This window comes from Polypterus senegalus, chromosome 4 (assembly GCF_016835505.1).
Source record: "Polypterus senegalus isolate Bchr_013 chromosome 4, ASM1683550v1, whole genome shotgun sequence".
Lineage (NCBI taxonomy): Eukaryota > Metazoa > Chordata > Cladistia > Polypteriformes > Polypteridae > Polypterus > Polypterus senegalus.
In genome coordinates, this window is record NC_053157.1 from 2,640,714 (window position 1) to 2,658,492 (window position 17,779).

The window sequence follows — 17,779 nt, forward strand, 5'->3', positions numbered from 1 at the left end:
TCATATTCATAAGTGCAGCTACTGCGGAAACAAAGCACACGGTGGAAAAAGTGAATGTCCTGCTAAAGGAAGACAGTGTAAAAAAACCCGTGCATGCAGTTTGTCACATCACAGATAAAAGGAAGACGAGCTGTTTATTGATGCAGTAAGGAACTAATCGATGAATGAAACCTCTTATCTTTACAACGATTGACAAACACGGAATGTAACTTGAACACATCCTACAAATACGAGCCTGATTGAAAGAAATAATGATAATCAAATCCTTGATGACAGCAACATTCAATAACACTCACAAAACAATTACTGTATATTGACAATCATGTTACGTTATTTTTAAAATGTTCCCTTTTCTTTTCATAACTTCTACTTCTCCACTGCGATACGGGTATATATATAAATGTATATATATACCCGATCTACAATACATACTTTAGCATAGACAAGCCACATGCTGTGGCTAATTGTAGAGTCTTAAGCCTCTAATGCCGACATTCGAGGTTCGATTCCCGAGGGGGATGTACTGAGTATGTACGCGCTACCGATTCATTTTACCTTCGCATCTCCTTGGTTTGGGACGTATGAAAAATATTAGGTTAACGCAGAATCATGTTACGTTATTTTTAAAATTTTCCCTTTCTTAGCACAAGCACAGCTGAGAAGCTTCGATGCATGTACTCCATAACGCGTTAAAAAATAACGCATTTAATCACACTTTCAATTCCAAGCAAACGGGAACTTTTGTCAATGCATGATTTCCTGGTACATCCATTACACTGATGCACACATCACAGCTACAAAAATGTTAGAGTCGGAATAAAGCGCGTTCCTACGACTGATCATTTCGACTTCCGAGCGAAGCCTTGATAAAAGCATGGTTTTGTGCACACTGAAAAGCAAGCAAAATTAGATGCATTACAGAAAGCGGACTTTGTGGCTCTTACTGGGGATCATTGGACTTCCGTGACCGTTAGTAATTCTAAATACATCTAATTACAAAATGTTCAATGATCACACTGTTTTAGCCTAATGTACAAAATAATTTTGGCTAATGTTACTCAGAGTTTAAAGAGTAAGCTGGTCAAATTACCTTTTATGTTTCTGACTTATTTTTTAAGAAGAAAACTGCACTTTATGTTGAAATTTTGGTTATTATTATTTAAAGACAATACTATTCTGAAAATGTACTTAAAGTACTTAAACTACCACTTTATTTTTAAGTCTGCCCAATTTTAACCAGGGATGATATTTTTGTTTCTGTTTTGAATTCAAATGCAGTTTAAAGGCTTTTTTTCAGAAATTAAAACAGCTTCAGTTTACAATATTCATGTCCATGTCTATTATTTGATTCTGTCGCCCACTAAAACCGTTTTAAATAAAAAAAAAAACATTTGCGATTTGGGGCAAATTTACGTGTCGATTACATACGATTAATCAAGATTAATTCTTACACAGCCTCTAATTAATTGGATTAATTTTTTAATCGCGTCCCACACCTAATATATATATATATGTAGATATATATATGTAGATTTGTGTATATATGTGTATATATATAACTGTATATATGTATGTGTATAGATGTGTATATATATATATATATATATATTTATATATATGTTTATATGTATATATATGTTTATATATGTGTCTGTGTGTGTGTATATATATATATATATGATAGCAACACTCATGACAATGACAAAACAATTACATTGTCAATCATGTTACGTTATTATTAAAATGTTTCCTTTTCTTTTTACTTCTCCGCTGCCAATCAGGGTATTTTGCTATATATATATATATATATATATAATATAAATAGATAGATATGACAACAACACTCATATCAATGACAAAACAATTACATTAACAATCATCTTACGTTATTTTTAAAATGTTTGCTATTTTTTTTCATAACTTCTTTAACACACTACTTCTCCATGGTGGTATTCTGCTAGTATATATATATAGTAATAAATGAATAAGCAGACAGTATAAAGGTTTGGGGTTTCCAGCCCCGTATGCTGCAAAATTATCCACAATAAATAAAAATCCAAGGTCAAATACATAAACTCAAAACAGTACATATGCACGACACCAAAGATGGCGTCGGCGGCCATTTTATGGAGGAGGAGCCGGAAGTGGAGGAATGCTGGGAAGGAACCGTGGGGAAAGATGGGATTGATGACGTCAGGAACAATGGAGGAGGAAGGGCGGAAGTAACGTGCTGCGGGAAGAAATGAGGCTTATGGCGGTGGAGCGTCTTTTTTTCTGTAAGAAAGAAAAGGAGAAAGGTTAGTACCCCGCCCCGTCTTCCCAAGCATGTTAAGGTCTGTCCGCGGTCTCCTACTCGTGCGTGCGTGACAATATATATATATACACTCACACATACTGTAGTATTCGAAGTCTGAATCACAATCTGATTGTATAGGTGGTTACCTACCAGGTAACGTGTGTGGTTGGTCTGCGAGTCGGCAAACATCCGCCACGGGTGCCCTCTCAGTTGCGAGAAGCAGATCATAGAATGTTACGTAGTTAACTGTCAAATAATGCAAATAAAGAGTACGCGACACGTGTTTCGCCCTATTTTGGGCTCATCAGGCGTACACACTCCACTGCACCCCTCATCGGGGAACAAACCTCGAACGTCAGACAAACGCGCCGATTGTGACATTGTGAGAAAAAAAATCCTCTTCCAGTTCTACATCCAGCACATATCCTCCCCAAACCATTTTTTTTTAAATCCCTTCTTTAGTCGATATAAATTGGAAGGCTAACTAGATCACAGCCGGCGTTTTGCAGTAGCTCGCGCGTTTGATTGTGCGTGCGGGATGACCAGTGCGTTACAAGAAAAGAGATCTCAGCCTGGCCGCCCCGTATGTCAATCAAGTGGCAAATGCCATAGGGAGGATGTATGATAGACTAACGTTTAAAAAAACTTTTTTTGGATGCAATGCGATCTACCTGCACTATCTTTGCGATCTACCGGTCGATGGAGATCGACGCATTGGGCACTACTGTTCTAAACAGAAGAATTAGGAACCCAACACTACACGGAGTACCGGCAGTTGGTGTATGTGCAGTGGTGCATATCAGCACAGTGCAGTCGAATCTCTCCAAACCCCTCTGATCTATGAAGACACGGCACGTATCGTGTAAAACGCATCACGAGGAGGAATAAGGATCCAACACTACAGAGAGTCCGCGATAATTACTCTGTTCAGTTTTAAGCTCTGTTCCATCCGTCATTGACTGCTACAACTCTGTGATATCACACTGGCCTACCAAAGCATCATTGGGTGCTGGGAAAAAAAAATAGTTCTCCTAAACCGAGCACAAGGCGAACTTCCTGGGAGAAATTCGTCAAACAACTTCACCGGCGAACCCAACAGATTTGCTACGAAAGTGCTTTGACGAATTTCACCAATCAGCACTGGTCATCGAGATTCTCAACCTGCAGCAGTAACTGTTGTGCCTGTCAAAAGTGTCCACTTTTCCGACTAGAAGGATCCGGGCTCGGGTCTGAGAAAAGAAACCGTTTTACTAAGAAAAAGGAAACTTTGTGATTTCTGAGGAGAGCCAAAGAGGTATGTGAGCGTTACATGAAAACTCTGCTCTTCCTTTCAGGAGTCTCCAGGAAATCCTCAACGATGACTACATAGACCTTCAAGATAACGTCTTCATAGTGAGTGTGGCCTTGCTGTTTGCCTTTCCCTCATGTTGCCGATCCTTGACAGGTCATTTTTATATTTTCAGTGGGGGGACACGGAGCTTATTCCTGGAGGTGAAGACATTTTAGTCACGAAACACAACAGGTAAGGCGCCATTGATTCATTTCTAAGTGAGATACTACTTCTTCAGGTGTGCTACAAAGGCCGGTACATTGACCGTGAGTGGTCTGTTGCACCAGTTGGTAGTTGGTACTACCGGAGGTAGTACGGGCAGGGCAGTCGCTCCGGGGGCCCTTATGGTTGGGCGTCCACAGTGGCTATATGATTGTAGCGACATAAGGCTTTAGTTTTGCTTACATCGAGATGAAGAGGTCATTGATGTTCTTACTTCTACATCTCTATAAAATGTAATTATGATTATTGACCTTTGGTGTGACTTATATGTCCGGTGTAGCTCAGTAATGGGGGTTATTTTTTAATATTAGATCCTCCACACAATTTTTAAGTACTAAAAATACCAAAGCTGTGTCCAAAATTACTACATTTTTGTTTAAAAATGCAGATCTTAGTCTTTGTTTTCTTGTTTCATCCACACTACCCTGGCGTTTCTAACACCCAAACACTAGGGGACATTTACCGGAGGTCGCGCCATTTTGACGTCTCTAACTGTGACCTTATTTATACCCTCCACCCCCCAAACCTGGTACAGCCTTAAGATATCTGAATTTCTACAAATGACTATCTTTCTATTGTACGTTTTGCAATGCACTTGAATTCCTCAGTTTATGACCTCGCGTTCTTTGGATATACGATCCTCGGTTCTGGTTAGAATTCTAGTCTTGTTTATCTCGAGTTTATCTTTCTGGTTTCCTGATCACACGCTTTCAACGTAATTTTACCGGTTGCTTTCCCTTTCAAACATTGATGGTCTCAAAAGCGAAATTAATTTTTGGAATATCAAATTAATTGTAAATAAGTAACAGTACATGAAAAGTAATTCCGAAGGGTTCAAAATGTAGAAATCATGAGAGCTGGTGTTGCCTTGCATTGTAATGGTTCTCGAGCTCGGAATCTGGCAGGGTGTTTTCTAGGGTGGGGTGCGTTGGAATTTCTCACTTTAATTATAAAACAGTTGGTTTCTGTTTTTGTGTAATTAAATAATACATAAACATAACCATGCCTGGATTAAGACCCCTCTGATGGGCCCCTGGGTGACTTGCCTCCTGTTGATCATACTTTTATGATGCACCATGTGGACACGTGGTAGCTTAATCGTGCGCGGTATTTTCTACTCTCATGTTAGTCATGCAGAGACTCACTCATTTCATCGAGCATTCGCCTTTGGTCATTTCGGCATGCGGAGATTTGGTCCTTCAATAATGTAGGGAAGGGGCGGATTGATGAAAAGACCCCTTGCCATCATGGGACCCCAGGTGCACACCCCCAAAAGGCCCTGATAGTAGATCCACGTCAATTAAAGAGCCCACTGAGTGCACCTATGGTATTCTTTTAGTAAAACGCATACCTCACTTTTTCCTTATTAGACAGAAATATGTGGATGCCTGTGTGGACCACCTGTTGAACAAGTCCATCCAGATGCAGTTTGAGGCGTTCAAGCACAGCTTTCAGAAGGCCTGCCCGAACCCCATGTGGACTCTCTTTCTTCCTGAAGAACTCAAGTCGGCACTCTGTGGAAGTACAAAGTTTGACTGGGAGCACTTTGAAAAGGTACGTCTACTCTAAAGGGGATGTGGAACCAGACCAAATGACTAAAACACAATGGGGGAACACAAAGTACCAACAGTGACAGACCGATGGAGGAATAATGGGTGAAAGTCGCCAAAGTGAGATTGCTGGGTTTTCCGGTGACCTTGTTTGTCGAGATTTAAACCTTCTCTACCTTGTTTTTGAGCAGATCACTCGATACGAAGAGTATGACTCAGAAGATCCAACCATCAGGAACTTCTGGACAATGTTCCACCGATTCACAGAGGATCAGAAGACCACGTTTATGGGTAACTAAATGGCTTCTTTCTCTCTGAATTACATCTAAGTACCCAACTTCTAAATTTGCTTGAAATCTAGATGGTAACACCAGTTGCCAGTGCCAGGTTATTTTGCTCCCAAGGCCACGCTTATTAGTGCGCCAACCGATTGTTCAGTAGCTAACTTGTGCATCTGGCATCTCCCCCACCTTATGATCTGCACCCTAGGTGAATGCTAATTCTCCTTAATGAAGATATCTACTATTACTACTTCTAATACTACTTCTAATAATAATAATTATAATACTAATGAGTATTACTACTGCTGCTAATAATATATAAAATACTTTTATTAATACTTCTACTAGTAATAATATAAAATACTGTACATCTACTGTTGCTTCTACTACTACTACTACTACTAATAATAATAATAATAATAATAAATACTACTACTACTGCTGCAAATACATAAAATACTTCTACTACTCATAATAATATACTGTACATCTACTACTACTACTGCTAATAATAAATAAGATACTTCTACTAATAATAATATAAAATACTGTACATCTACTATTGCTTCTACTACTACTACTACTACTACTACTAATAATAAATAAAATACTTCTACTACTACTACTACTACTACTAATAATAATAATAATAAATACTACTACTACTGCTAATACATAAAATGCTTCTACTACTCATAATATACTGTACATCTACTACTACTGCTAATAAAAAATAAAATACTTCTACTACTACTACTTCTACTACTACTACTAATAATAATAATAATAATAATAATAATAATAATAATAATAATAATAAATACTACTACTACTGCTAATACATAAAATACTTCTACAACGCATAATAATATACTGTACATCTACTACTACTACTGCTAATAATAAATAAAATACTTCTACTACTACTAATAATAATAATACATAAAATACTTCAAATAATAATGTAAAATACTGTACATCTACTATTGCTTCTACTTCTACTAATGCTAATTCATAAAATACTTCTACTAGTCATAATAATATACTGTACATCTACTACTACTACTGTTAATCTATACTAATAAAAGGTAAAGCCCTCCCTCACTCACTCACTCATCACTAATTCTCCAATTCTTTCAAGGCTGACATTTGTCAGGCTCATTCCTTACAGCTTACTTACAAAAGTTAGGCAGGTTTCATTTCAAAATTCTACACGTAACGGTCATAACTGGAACCTACTTACGTACATATATACGTCCATAGCCTGCAGCTCGGTCACGATGTGAGGCGGAGTTGCGTCCCCCATCCCAACGCCTCCCATGTTAATAATAATAATAATAATACATTTTATTTATACAAGGCGCCTTTCAGAGAACTCAAGGACACCGAACAAACAATAAATAAAAAAATAAATACAAAACACAATTATAAACAACTTAAAACATCAAGAAATCTAAAAATTAAAACCAAACAAAACCACTATAATCAGGAGGAAGAAGAGAAAGCCATTTTAAACAAATGTGTTTTAAGTTTACATTTGAAAGATGAATATGATTTGATATTTCGGAGATCCGCACGTAATGAGTTCCAGTGCTTGTTAGCAGAACGGCTGAAAGCTCTGCTCCCCATGGTGGTTAGACGGGCGGGAGGAACGGTCAGATGGGTGGAGGAAGAGGATCTAAGGTTACGGGAGGGAATGGCAACATGTGGAAGGTCAGACAGATATGGAGGTGCGAGGTTATGGATGGCCTTAAATGTTAGTAGCAGAATCTTAAAATCAATACGAAACTTGATTGGGAGCCAATGAAGCTGCTGCAAGACCGGAGTAATATGGTGAAAAGATGGGATTCCAGTGATGATACGTGCTGCAGAATTCTGGACTAACTGAAGCTTATGAAGAGGTTTATTAGGGAGACCAAAGAGGAGTGAATTGCAGTAGTCCAGCCGAGAAGTGACAAGACTATGAACAAGAATGGCAGTGGTATGAGGAGTGAGGGAGGAGCGAATGCGATTAATATTACATAAGTGGAAGTAAGCAGACCGGGTGATGTTATTAATGTGACATTGGAAAGATAGAGTACTGTCGAGGATGACACCCAGACTCTTGACCTGACATGACGGGGAAACAACAGAGTTATCAATAATAAAAGAAAAATTATTGGTTTTGGATAATGATGATTTTGAACCAATGAGGAGAACCTCAGTTTTATCACTGTTTAATTTAAGAACATTTGAAGAGAACCAGGATTTAATTTCAGAAATGCAGTCAATAAGCGAGGGTGGTGGAAAAGAGGAGGTGGGTTTACCAGCAAGGTAGAGCTGGGTGTCATCAGCATAACAGTGAAAATTAATGTTATATTTGCAAAAAATATTGCCAAGGGGAAGAAGGTAAATAATAAAAAGAAGAGGCCCCAGGACAGAGCCTTGGGGCACACCAGAAGTAACAGTGGTGGGTTAGGATGTGAAAGTTTTAAGCTGTATGAACTGAGTGCGGCCTGAGAGGTAAGATCTAAACCAATCAAGTGGAGTGTGAGTAATGCCAATGAAAGATAATCTATTAAGGAGAGTGGTATGACAAATAGTATCAAAGGCCACACTCAGATCAAGAAGGATGAGAATAGTGATTAGACCAGAATCAGCAGCCATAAGGAGGTCATTGGTAATTTTAACAAGTGCTGTTTCTGTACTATGAAGGGGGCGAAAACCAGACTGGAACTTCTCATATAGATTATTGTGAGACAAGTGGGTGTGTAGTTGGATAGAAACTATTTTTTCAAGATTTTTGGAGATAAAGGGCAAGTTAGAAATGGGGCGAAAATTATTGAAGTTAGTAGGATCACAACCAGGTTTTTTTTAATATTGGGGTTATAGCAGCAGTTTTGAAAGATGAGGGAATAATACCAGTAGTAAGAGAAGAGTGAATGATGGCTGCTGTTGTTGGCTGCCTGCCTATATAAGGCCGTCCGTCGCTCCGGTCTCTACATTCCCTTCCTTGCTTCGCCACAGGATTCACGTCTCCCTGCTGATAACTACAGCCTTTTTATTTAATCCACGGCTTCTCCGCTGTTTTATTGTTCGTTTATTACGATTATAGTTATTGTGTAGGTATTTTAGACTTACTTTACATTGTTCAGGTCCCCATTTCCTTTATCATTCCAACCGTACCCCCATTAACATGTCTATCGAGGTGATCACCATCGATCAGAGAACTGTCACTTACCGAGTGGTTTCCATGCCCAGAGATGGCACCTGCCTTTTCCATTCTCTTTGTTACATATTGCACAGCCACATCAGGCTCACTCTTGATATCCATTGTGTCTTCTGTACTGAATGACTGGACAGGTTCAAGGTGTGGACTGATGACGTACAGGAGATAATTAGACTACACAGGAGCACTAGAAGAGTCAAATGCTTAAGCCCTTCACCTATGGATCTGCATGTGAGTTGATGGCTGCCCCTGAATTGTTCGGTCGTCACTTTCAAGTGTACCGAAATGGCCAAATATTTTACACCTTTGGACAACCGCCAATGCCTCTTAAACATCTTAGATTGACAGGTGACGATTTCAGTAGTGGACACTTTAATGTTTATGAATGTTTAAACTCTCAAAAGCTGGATGTGAAGTTATCGATGAAACCGGTTGTGTGCTTACAACGCTTGACAGATGCCGAATGTCACTTCAACACAAGTCCTACAAATACTGTCGTAATTGAAACAAACCATGAAACTCAAACCGATTACGACAGCAGCAATCCAAGCTGTGAGAAAACACTAAAAAGGAGGCGTGTCAGACGTTGTGGTACGTTTTCTGATGCAGCTAGATGGAAACAACTTTGTGACGCTGCCGCCAAATACTCGCAGAAAAATCCACAACTTAATACTGGGAATGCCTATTAAACATTTTAGGTTCACGAGTAGCGATTTGCGTAGTGAACACTTCGATGAATGAAACCTGTTAGCTTTACAACGGTTGACAAACACGGAATGTAACTTGAACACAACACGTCCTCCAAATACGAACCTGATTGAAAGAAATAATGAGAATCAAATCCTTGATGACAGTAACTCTCCTAACAGTGACAAAACAATTAGATTGTCAATCAGGTTACGTTATTTTCAAAATGTTTCCTTTTCTTTTTCATAACTTCTTTAACACACTACTTCTCTGCTGCAAAGTGCAAGTATTTTGCTAGTAATGAATAAAATACTTCTACTACTACTGCTAATAATACAAAAAATACTACTACTACTATTACTACTAAGAATAATAATAATCTGCGGTGGGTTGGCACCCTGCCCTGGATTGGTTCCTGCCTTGTGCCCTGTGTTGGCTGGGTTTGGCTCCAGCAGACCCCCGTGACCCTGTATTCGGATTCAGCGGGTTAGAAAATGGATGGATGGATGGATAATAATAATACATAAAATACTAAATACTAGTAATAATATAAAATACTGTATGTCTACCATTGCTTCTATTACTACTACTACTACTAATAATAATAATAATAATAAATACTACCACTACTACTGCTAATAATACATAAAATACTTCTACTACTACTAATAATAATAATACATAAAATACTAAATACTAATAATCATATAAAATACTGTACATCTACTATTGCTTCTACTACTACTACAACTCATAATAATACTAATGATAAATGCTAGTACTACTGGTAATAATGGTAATATAAAATATAAGTACTACTACTGCTACTACTAATACTAATAATAACAATAGGAGAAGAAGCAGTAGTTCAATTTACGTGAAAACTGGTGTGCAGAGCAGATGACGCACGTGTGCACAAAAACTGCAGAAATAAATAACTAAACAGGCCTATTGGTCCTGCAAGGTGGTCTTTAGCATCTGGTAAACCCCCCACGGCTGGTGATAAAACTTGTCATTTTTGTGATGCAGGGTCCAAATCTTCAAGAAGGTCTGACAGCTTCAAGTAGGCCTCAGGCCTTCATCCTTAAGTGATTACTCCACCCAAAAATGATATTTTTTTATGTTGCTTACCTCATGTAGTTTGTAGTGATGGCCAAGAAAACTTTTTTTTAACTCCGCTTTTTGTGGAGAACGGACATAATAAAAGTTTCTGATTGAACGAGACCCAGTGGTGGACAACGCTGGACAACAACAGACAATGTTAAAACTGTCCATGGAGAAAAACGTCACATTACTCACGTGGTACAGTCCTCACGTCAAGACATTCATTTACTTAAATAACGTTTTCAATGTTGGAAGATACAGCTAAATGTGAGTTATGCAGCAAGGGCAATGTGAGATTTCTTTCATGGACATTTTTGATATCGTTTGCGTGGGTCAGCTTTGGGTCCAGAGCCATCTTAACGCATGGGCACGCTGGGTAGTTGCCCGGGGGGCCCCTAAGCATAGGGGTGCATGTTTTTTTCTGATGCCTATGTATGTTTCTGTTTTGCCATCAAACAAGGTGCCCCAGTGCTCTGCTTTGCCCGGGGGCCTATGATGCTGCTAAGATGGCCCTGATTGGGTCCTGTTATATCAGAAACGTTTTTGATCTCCACTCTGCATGAAAACATGTGGTTACAAATGTTACCTGCCATCACTACAAACTACATTAGGTAAGTGACATCTGAAAACAAAACAAAAACCATCACGTTTGGCTGCAGCGCTCCTTTAAAAGCCAGAGGCCTACACTTATAGGAGAAGGGAATCCTAAAATCCCTGGCCCATGGAACCAGAATTATTAATATTTGTGGAAAAGAGTTTGATTGAAGTAAGGGACCGGGGGTCTCATTGATAAAACTTTGAATGGATTGAGTGTGAAAATTTGCCCACACCTAAAAAAAACAGGAACATGCGTACAGCAAAAAAAAAAAAAACAATTTATAAAACGTACAAAACTTGCTGTTTGCAAATCGCAATCACCTGGTAAATGTGTGTACATGAACGTGCCTTCAATGCCACAATGAAGCATTCATAGATGGCACATGCTAATCAACCTCCTACATATGCAGTCACAATGCTATGGAACTTCATTGGCCGGGAGAGCCGCCTCACCCACCTGACACATCGAGACCCCGCCTCCCGCATTCAAGTACATTTGGCTGTGCTTTTGCAACTGACAGCCTAAGATCATACACTGGATTATAGCGCCTCTCATCATTTTTGAGTTGTAGTATGTTTGTTATGTCACAACAGGAAGACAAAATAGTGACACTGGGGTTAAATGAGCAAACAGTTCAAAATAAAATGACAAAATCTAACCGAGGGATGGAATTGTAATTCTAACCTGATAAGACAGATCCTCTGACCTCAACACCCCGGGTAACGGGTGTCTGATTAAAGATATTTGCAGCAGAAAAGAAGCAAAAAACTATCAAAATAATCCTTTTTATAACAAACAGGCCATAAACAGAGAGAGCTGGAAAAAAAAAATAACAGAAAAGTCTACGTAAACGTGCAAGAGCACCACAAGAGGACGGTGACCGTAAACCCTCGGCTGGAACTTACAGCACAAACCAAGAATACTGCTTGGTGGCCTACAGGCACGTACACCTGATTGGCCGGGGCTATCTTCTCATGCGTCCTGATTGGTTACTTGGGCCCTCCCCTCACACAATGACTTCCCAATCTGCATTTCAGCACAGTGAGGTGGTCCACGCTGGGCCCCCCACACCAGTATACTGCCTCTGTTTTTTAGTGTGCCAGGTGTGCACTGCCCATGCCTTTCATTCACGGATCTCCTCCATCTTACACTTCACAGCTTTTCTAACAGGAAGCAACAGAAGGTCAGCAGGAAGCAGACAGATGTGCCGAATGACAATACGGAAGAATTGCTGTGTCAATCCGGACGAGTACTACCCCGAGGCAAGCACCTGCTACCACGTCCTGACCCTTCCCGATTACAGCAGTAAAACGGTTCTAGAGGAGAAATGCCTGCGTGCGCTCAATTTTCATGAAGGTTTTGGTAAGAACTGAAAATAGGACGACGTGTTGACGGAGTGAGGATAAGGCCAGTGAACAATCCAATATTGCAGTGTGAGGATAACTGGAAGCTGGCAAGATCCCTTATTCAGCCACATGGCACACTTTATTTGATGGCAGGGAGAATGGACCCTAATGGTTGCCCACCATAACTTTATTTGAGAGTAGATAGTGTGGCCATCTAGAGGTCGCAGCCCAAATTTGACTTCATGTCAAGCAGTGTAGCAATGTAACTGTAACAAACCAAATGTGCAGTGTGGCCCCCTAGTGGTCAAAAATGAAATTTTATTTTCATTTCACACACTGTCACCCTCTTTTTGGTCACACACACATTGTTTTATTTCATGGCAGGCAGGCAGTGTGGGTTTCTCAGTGGGTGTGGCAGACAGTGTGCCAACTTCATGACAGGCACCATAGTTCTGTAGTGGTCACAAATCAAATTTGTGGTGTACCCTGTTTCCTATAGATATATATATATATCTATATATATAATTCACTAAATGCACACAAGACACTGAGGGCACGCGAGACAGAGCCCCGCCCGCCAACTCTAACCCTCCTACCGCGTCATCGGATACTCACAACAACTGTAACTGTCCTCCCAAGTCCAGCGTCGCTCTCGATGCACGCAACAACTCACCAAACACAGCCTCAGTCGCTTTCATCTGTGCAAAAGTCTACATGCACCTCCGAGCCACGTGGACTTTAGACCGCACGCAAGACAGAGAGCCCCGCCCACCAACTCTAACTAAGGGCAAACAAGACAGAGAGCCACGCCCACCAACTCTAACTAAGGGCAAACAAGACAGAGAGCCACGCCTGCCAACTCACAGAGCCCCGCCCACCAACTCTAAGACCATGGGATACGCACGCATTTAGTGCAGAGGGGACTGGGCGGTCTCATGGCCTGGAATCCCTGCAGATTTTATTTTTTTTTCTCCGGCCGTCTGGAGTTTTTTTTTTGTTTTTTCTGTCCCCCCTGGCCATTGGACCTTACTCTTATTCTAAGTTAATTAGTGTTGACTTATTTTATTTTCTTACTGTGTCTCTTATTTTTCTATTCTTCATTATGTAAAGCACTTTGACCTACATTTTTTTGTATGAAAATGTGCTATATAAATAAATGTTGTTGTTGTATAAATGGATATAAATAATTGCATGTAAACGATTACCCAAAATCTGTTGTATGTTAACGATACTGTTTTAAACGTTATTGTTTTTTCATCAGAAAACTCGGTTTCCACGTCTACCTGTATTAGTTTAAATGGCACTTTTGCCACTCGCAATATGGCGGATGTGCTGACGTATCGTGTCGACTGGGCAACACAGTGAATGCGGCGTCTTATCTATATATGTCTATATTTTCTATAGCCTGCTAAAGGAAGGTACTCTCTCGACCATTGGCATTGGTTTCGCTCCTTGCTATTTTCGTTATACTGTGACGGTGGTTTCCTAAGCCTTTGTTATACTGGACTCCTTTCTCACCGTTTTCCGTTCCTATTCTTACACCGCTGTATGCTACAGCGGGCTTCGGCTAGTATATATATAATACACTGTTGCCGATTTTTTTGTCACACACATCATATTTTATTTCATGGTGGGTAGTGTGGGCACTGAATTTTATTTATAGTAGACAGTGTGCCCAGCTGGTTCTCATAAACCAACTTTTATTTTAAAGCCTGAAATGTTGCCCCCTAATGGCTACACACCATATTTTTTTCATGATGGGCAGTGTGGGCATCTCAGTGGGTATAGCAGACAGTGTGTACAGCTGATGGCTACAAACCAAATCTGCAGGGTGGCCCTGGTCAGAAACCCAGTTTTAGTTCTTGATGGGCACCATAGCTCTGTTGAAGCAGCAATGCAAATTTTTAGAGTGCCACCCACCCACCACCACCCAGTGGCTAGAAATGAAATTTTATTTTATAGCCCTCACTGTTGCCCCCTTTTGGTCACACACATCATATTTTCTGCATTGGCAGACAGTCATAGTCCATACACTGCATTTTATTTTAAAGCATGAAATGTTGCCCCCTAACAGCCACACACCATCTTTTATTTCATGGCAGCCAGTGTGGGTATTATAGTGGGTAGCAGACAGTGTGCCCAGCTGGTGGTCACAGACCAAATTTGACTTTATGTCAGGCAGTGTACCTACATAGTGATAACAAACCAAATTTGATGAGTGGGCCCCTAGTGGTTATAAATGAAAATTTACTTTACAGCACACACTGTTGCCCCCTAGTGGCCTAACCTCATATTATATTTCATGGCTGGTGGTGTGGATCCCCTAATGGCCTCAAACCACATTACACTTCATGACAGGCACCGTGGTCCCTTCAAGGTTTTCCTGAGAATCCCCCTTGTTTGTTACTACGTAGACAGTGGGGACCACTTCAGCCACCACCAATGCGCAGCCATCCTTGTGCCATGTCCTCTTTTATTGTTGTTATCTCTGTGTATGTAAGCTGCCTAAAAATTGGAATAAATAATGAATAAAAATTCTTTTAATATTGAACATTAAAAATAGGGTCATTGAATGTTAAAAAATAAATTAAATCAGGCACTGACAACATTTAAAAGGTAAATAAATAATAGGTTAGGGTTAGGGGTAGGGTAGGGGATACCAGCCTAGACTGGCCATGCGCTGGTACACTGACCCTGACCTTGTAATTAATTATACCATTAGGGTTAGGGTATAGGATGCCAGTCTAGATTGGTCATGTGCTGGTACATTGACCCTGTAATTAATTATACCATTAGGGTTAGGGTATAGGATGCCAGTCTAGATTGGTCATGTGTTGGTACACTGACCCTGTAATTAATTATACCATTAGGGTTAGGGTAGGGAATGCCAGCCTAGACTGGCTATGTGCTGGTACACTGACCCTGTAATTAATTATACCATTAGGGTTAAGGCAGGGGATGCCAGCCTCAACTGGCCATGAGCTGGTACACTGACCCTGACCCTGTAATGAATTATACCATTAGGGTTAGGGTATAGGATGCCAGTCTAGATTGGTCATGTGCTGGTACACTGACCCTGTAATTAATTATACCTTTAGGGTTAAGGTAGGGGATGCCAGCCTAGACTGGCCATGCGCTGGTACACTGACCCTGACCCTGTAATTAATTATACCATTAGGGTTAGGGTAGGGAATGCCAGCCTAGACTGGCTATGTGCTGGTACACTGACCCTGTAATTAATTATAATTAATCCTTAATGGTTCAATTGTCAGAGAACTAAACATGTAAACAAAAAACTAGTTATTTTTCATTAAGACCCTTAGGAAAAAAATGTATTGCAATTCCTAATCCATTCTGATTGTTTTAGTAATTGCCGGATTTTGATCCAATTCTTGTTCTCGTGTGGTGCTGAGGTGTCACCCTTTCAATGGCTGCATTTGGGTCCTAACCCTGAGTTGGTTTGTCATGTGGTGCTCTATCAGCGCCTGCTCCTAACCTCGCTCTGCTCTCTAGATGAAGGTGCAGTAGGCACCCATTGCTGGGACTGGGGTGATAAATTGAAAGGCAAATTTCCTGGCTAATCCTGTTACTGATTATTGGGATGGCTGTCTACAGGATATTGGTATTTTCTGTCTTTAAAAAGAGTCACCACTTTGACGTTTGAACTGCTTAAACATACAAACAATACAAAGTTGTGATAACAGAAGTGCTTCTTCCTTGGAAACGAACATGTCTGGGGTTATTGGTTTCTAATCAGCAGATGTCCTCCTTGATACTGTGGTTGGCCACAATACTTTTTGTTAACCTGTGTTTACATTATTTGTGAAGCTCATTAAATCTGGTATGTGCCACCGTCATGTTGATCTGGGCAGGGACTGAAAGAGATTTAAACTTCTGGGCAGGAGAAGGCCGGGGGTGAGAGACGGTCCACTGAGAAACACTGCCAAGACCACCTGCACAGAGCACAGGGGCTTACAGGCAGACTAGGGTACGAGGCACAAGGACGGCGACACTTACTGTACCACCAGAGTGAGGCCAGATGTGAGTCCAGCAAGACAGAGAGTGAGAAGACTCCTGAATGGACTGATTGAACACAACAACAACAACATTTATTTCTGTAGCACATTTTCATACAAATAACGAAGCTCAAAGTGCTTTACATAATGAAGAAAAGATAAGTAAAAATGAAAATAAGAGAACACTAATTAACATAGAATAAGAGTAAGGTGGTCCGATGGCCAGGGAGGACAGAAAAAACAAACAAAAAACCTCCAGATGGCTGGAGAGAAAAAAATAAAAATCTGCAGGGGGTCCGAGGCCACGAGACCACCTGACCAGCCCCCTCTAGGCATTCTACCTAACATCAATGAAACAGTCCTCTTTGTATTTAGGGTTCTCTTGGAAGGACTTGATGATGGTGGTCATGTAGACCTCTGGCTTTTAATCCATCAATGTAGGACATCACGGTGCTTTGATCAGGTCAGTGTTTCTCAAACTCGGTCCTGGGGACCCCCGGTGGCTGCAGGTTTTTGTTCCAAGCAGATTCCTAATCGGTGACAACACCTGATAGCACTGAGCTCATTTAATCAGCTGGGATTTTTTTTTTTTTTATTCTCCATTCAGAAAAGCACAGCAGCGTGATTTTTACATTTATAAGACATTTAGAAAGATTTCTGCTTTTGCTCTAGATTGAAATGCTTAACTCACTTTTGTTAATTTCTTTATATTTCACCCTTTCTCTGTGCTTTTTTTCCCCTTCGTTGCATCTTAATAATGACAATTTAAAACGAGCAGAGCAGACACTCGGGCAAACAACACACGGAATAATCAAAGGCTGCAAGTACTTTAGAATCAGAGCCACTAATCAGTAAATAATGGATGAATAAAACAATTAGAACACCTGCAAACGTAGAAGGAAGATCAAGATGAAAATACTGCTAAAAAGAAAAAAAATATAAATTATTCCTATATAACTGCTTGGTACATTTTAATATACACTGCTTACAAAAATTAAAGGAACACTTTAAAGAAACACATTAGATACATCAGATCTCAATATGAAGTTGGGTATCTATACAAATAACGACAGGGCAATGTCTTAGGAACAAAAGGATGCCAAGTCTTTTAATGGAAATAAACGTTTTCTGCCTACAGAGG

At 40.1% G+C, this 17,779-nt stretch overlaps 1 protein-coding gene across 3 annotated transcripts in view; it reads left to right on the forward strand.

Moving 5' to 3' along the window:
• Positions 1-13,331, forward strand: part of LOC120527089 (probable E3 ubiquitin-protein ligase HERC4) — a 67,349-nt gene extending 54,018 nt beyond the window's left edge. For 2 of the 3 annotated variants that reach the window (XM_039750154.1, XM_039750156.1), the window contains 5 exons: positions 3,631-3,688; positions 3,760-3,818; positions 5,219-5,402; positions 5,590-5,689; positions 12,435-13,331. In XM_039750154.1, the coding sequence (XP_039606088.1) occupies positions 3,631-3,688; positions 3,760-3,818; positions 5,219-5,402; positions 5,590-5,689; positions 12,435-12,649 (616 nt within the window). In that variant the 3' untranslated portion in view covers positions 12,650-13,331. Of the gene's footprint in view, positions 1-3,630; positions 3,689-3,759; positions 3,819-5,218; positions 5,403-5,589; positions 5,690-12,434 lie in introns of those variants that run through there. The other variant, XM_039750155.1, reaches the window with a different exon arrangement.
• Positions 13,332-17,779: the final 4,448 nt, after the last annotated feature.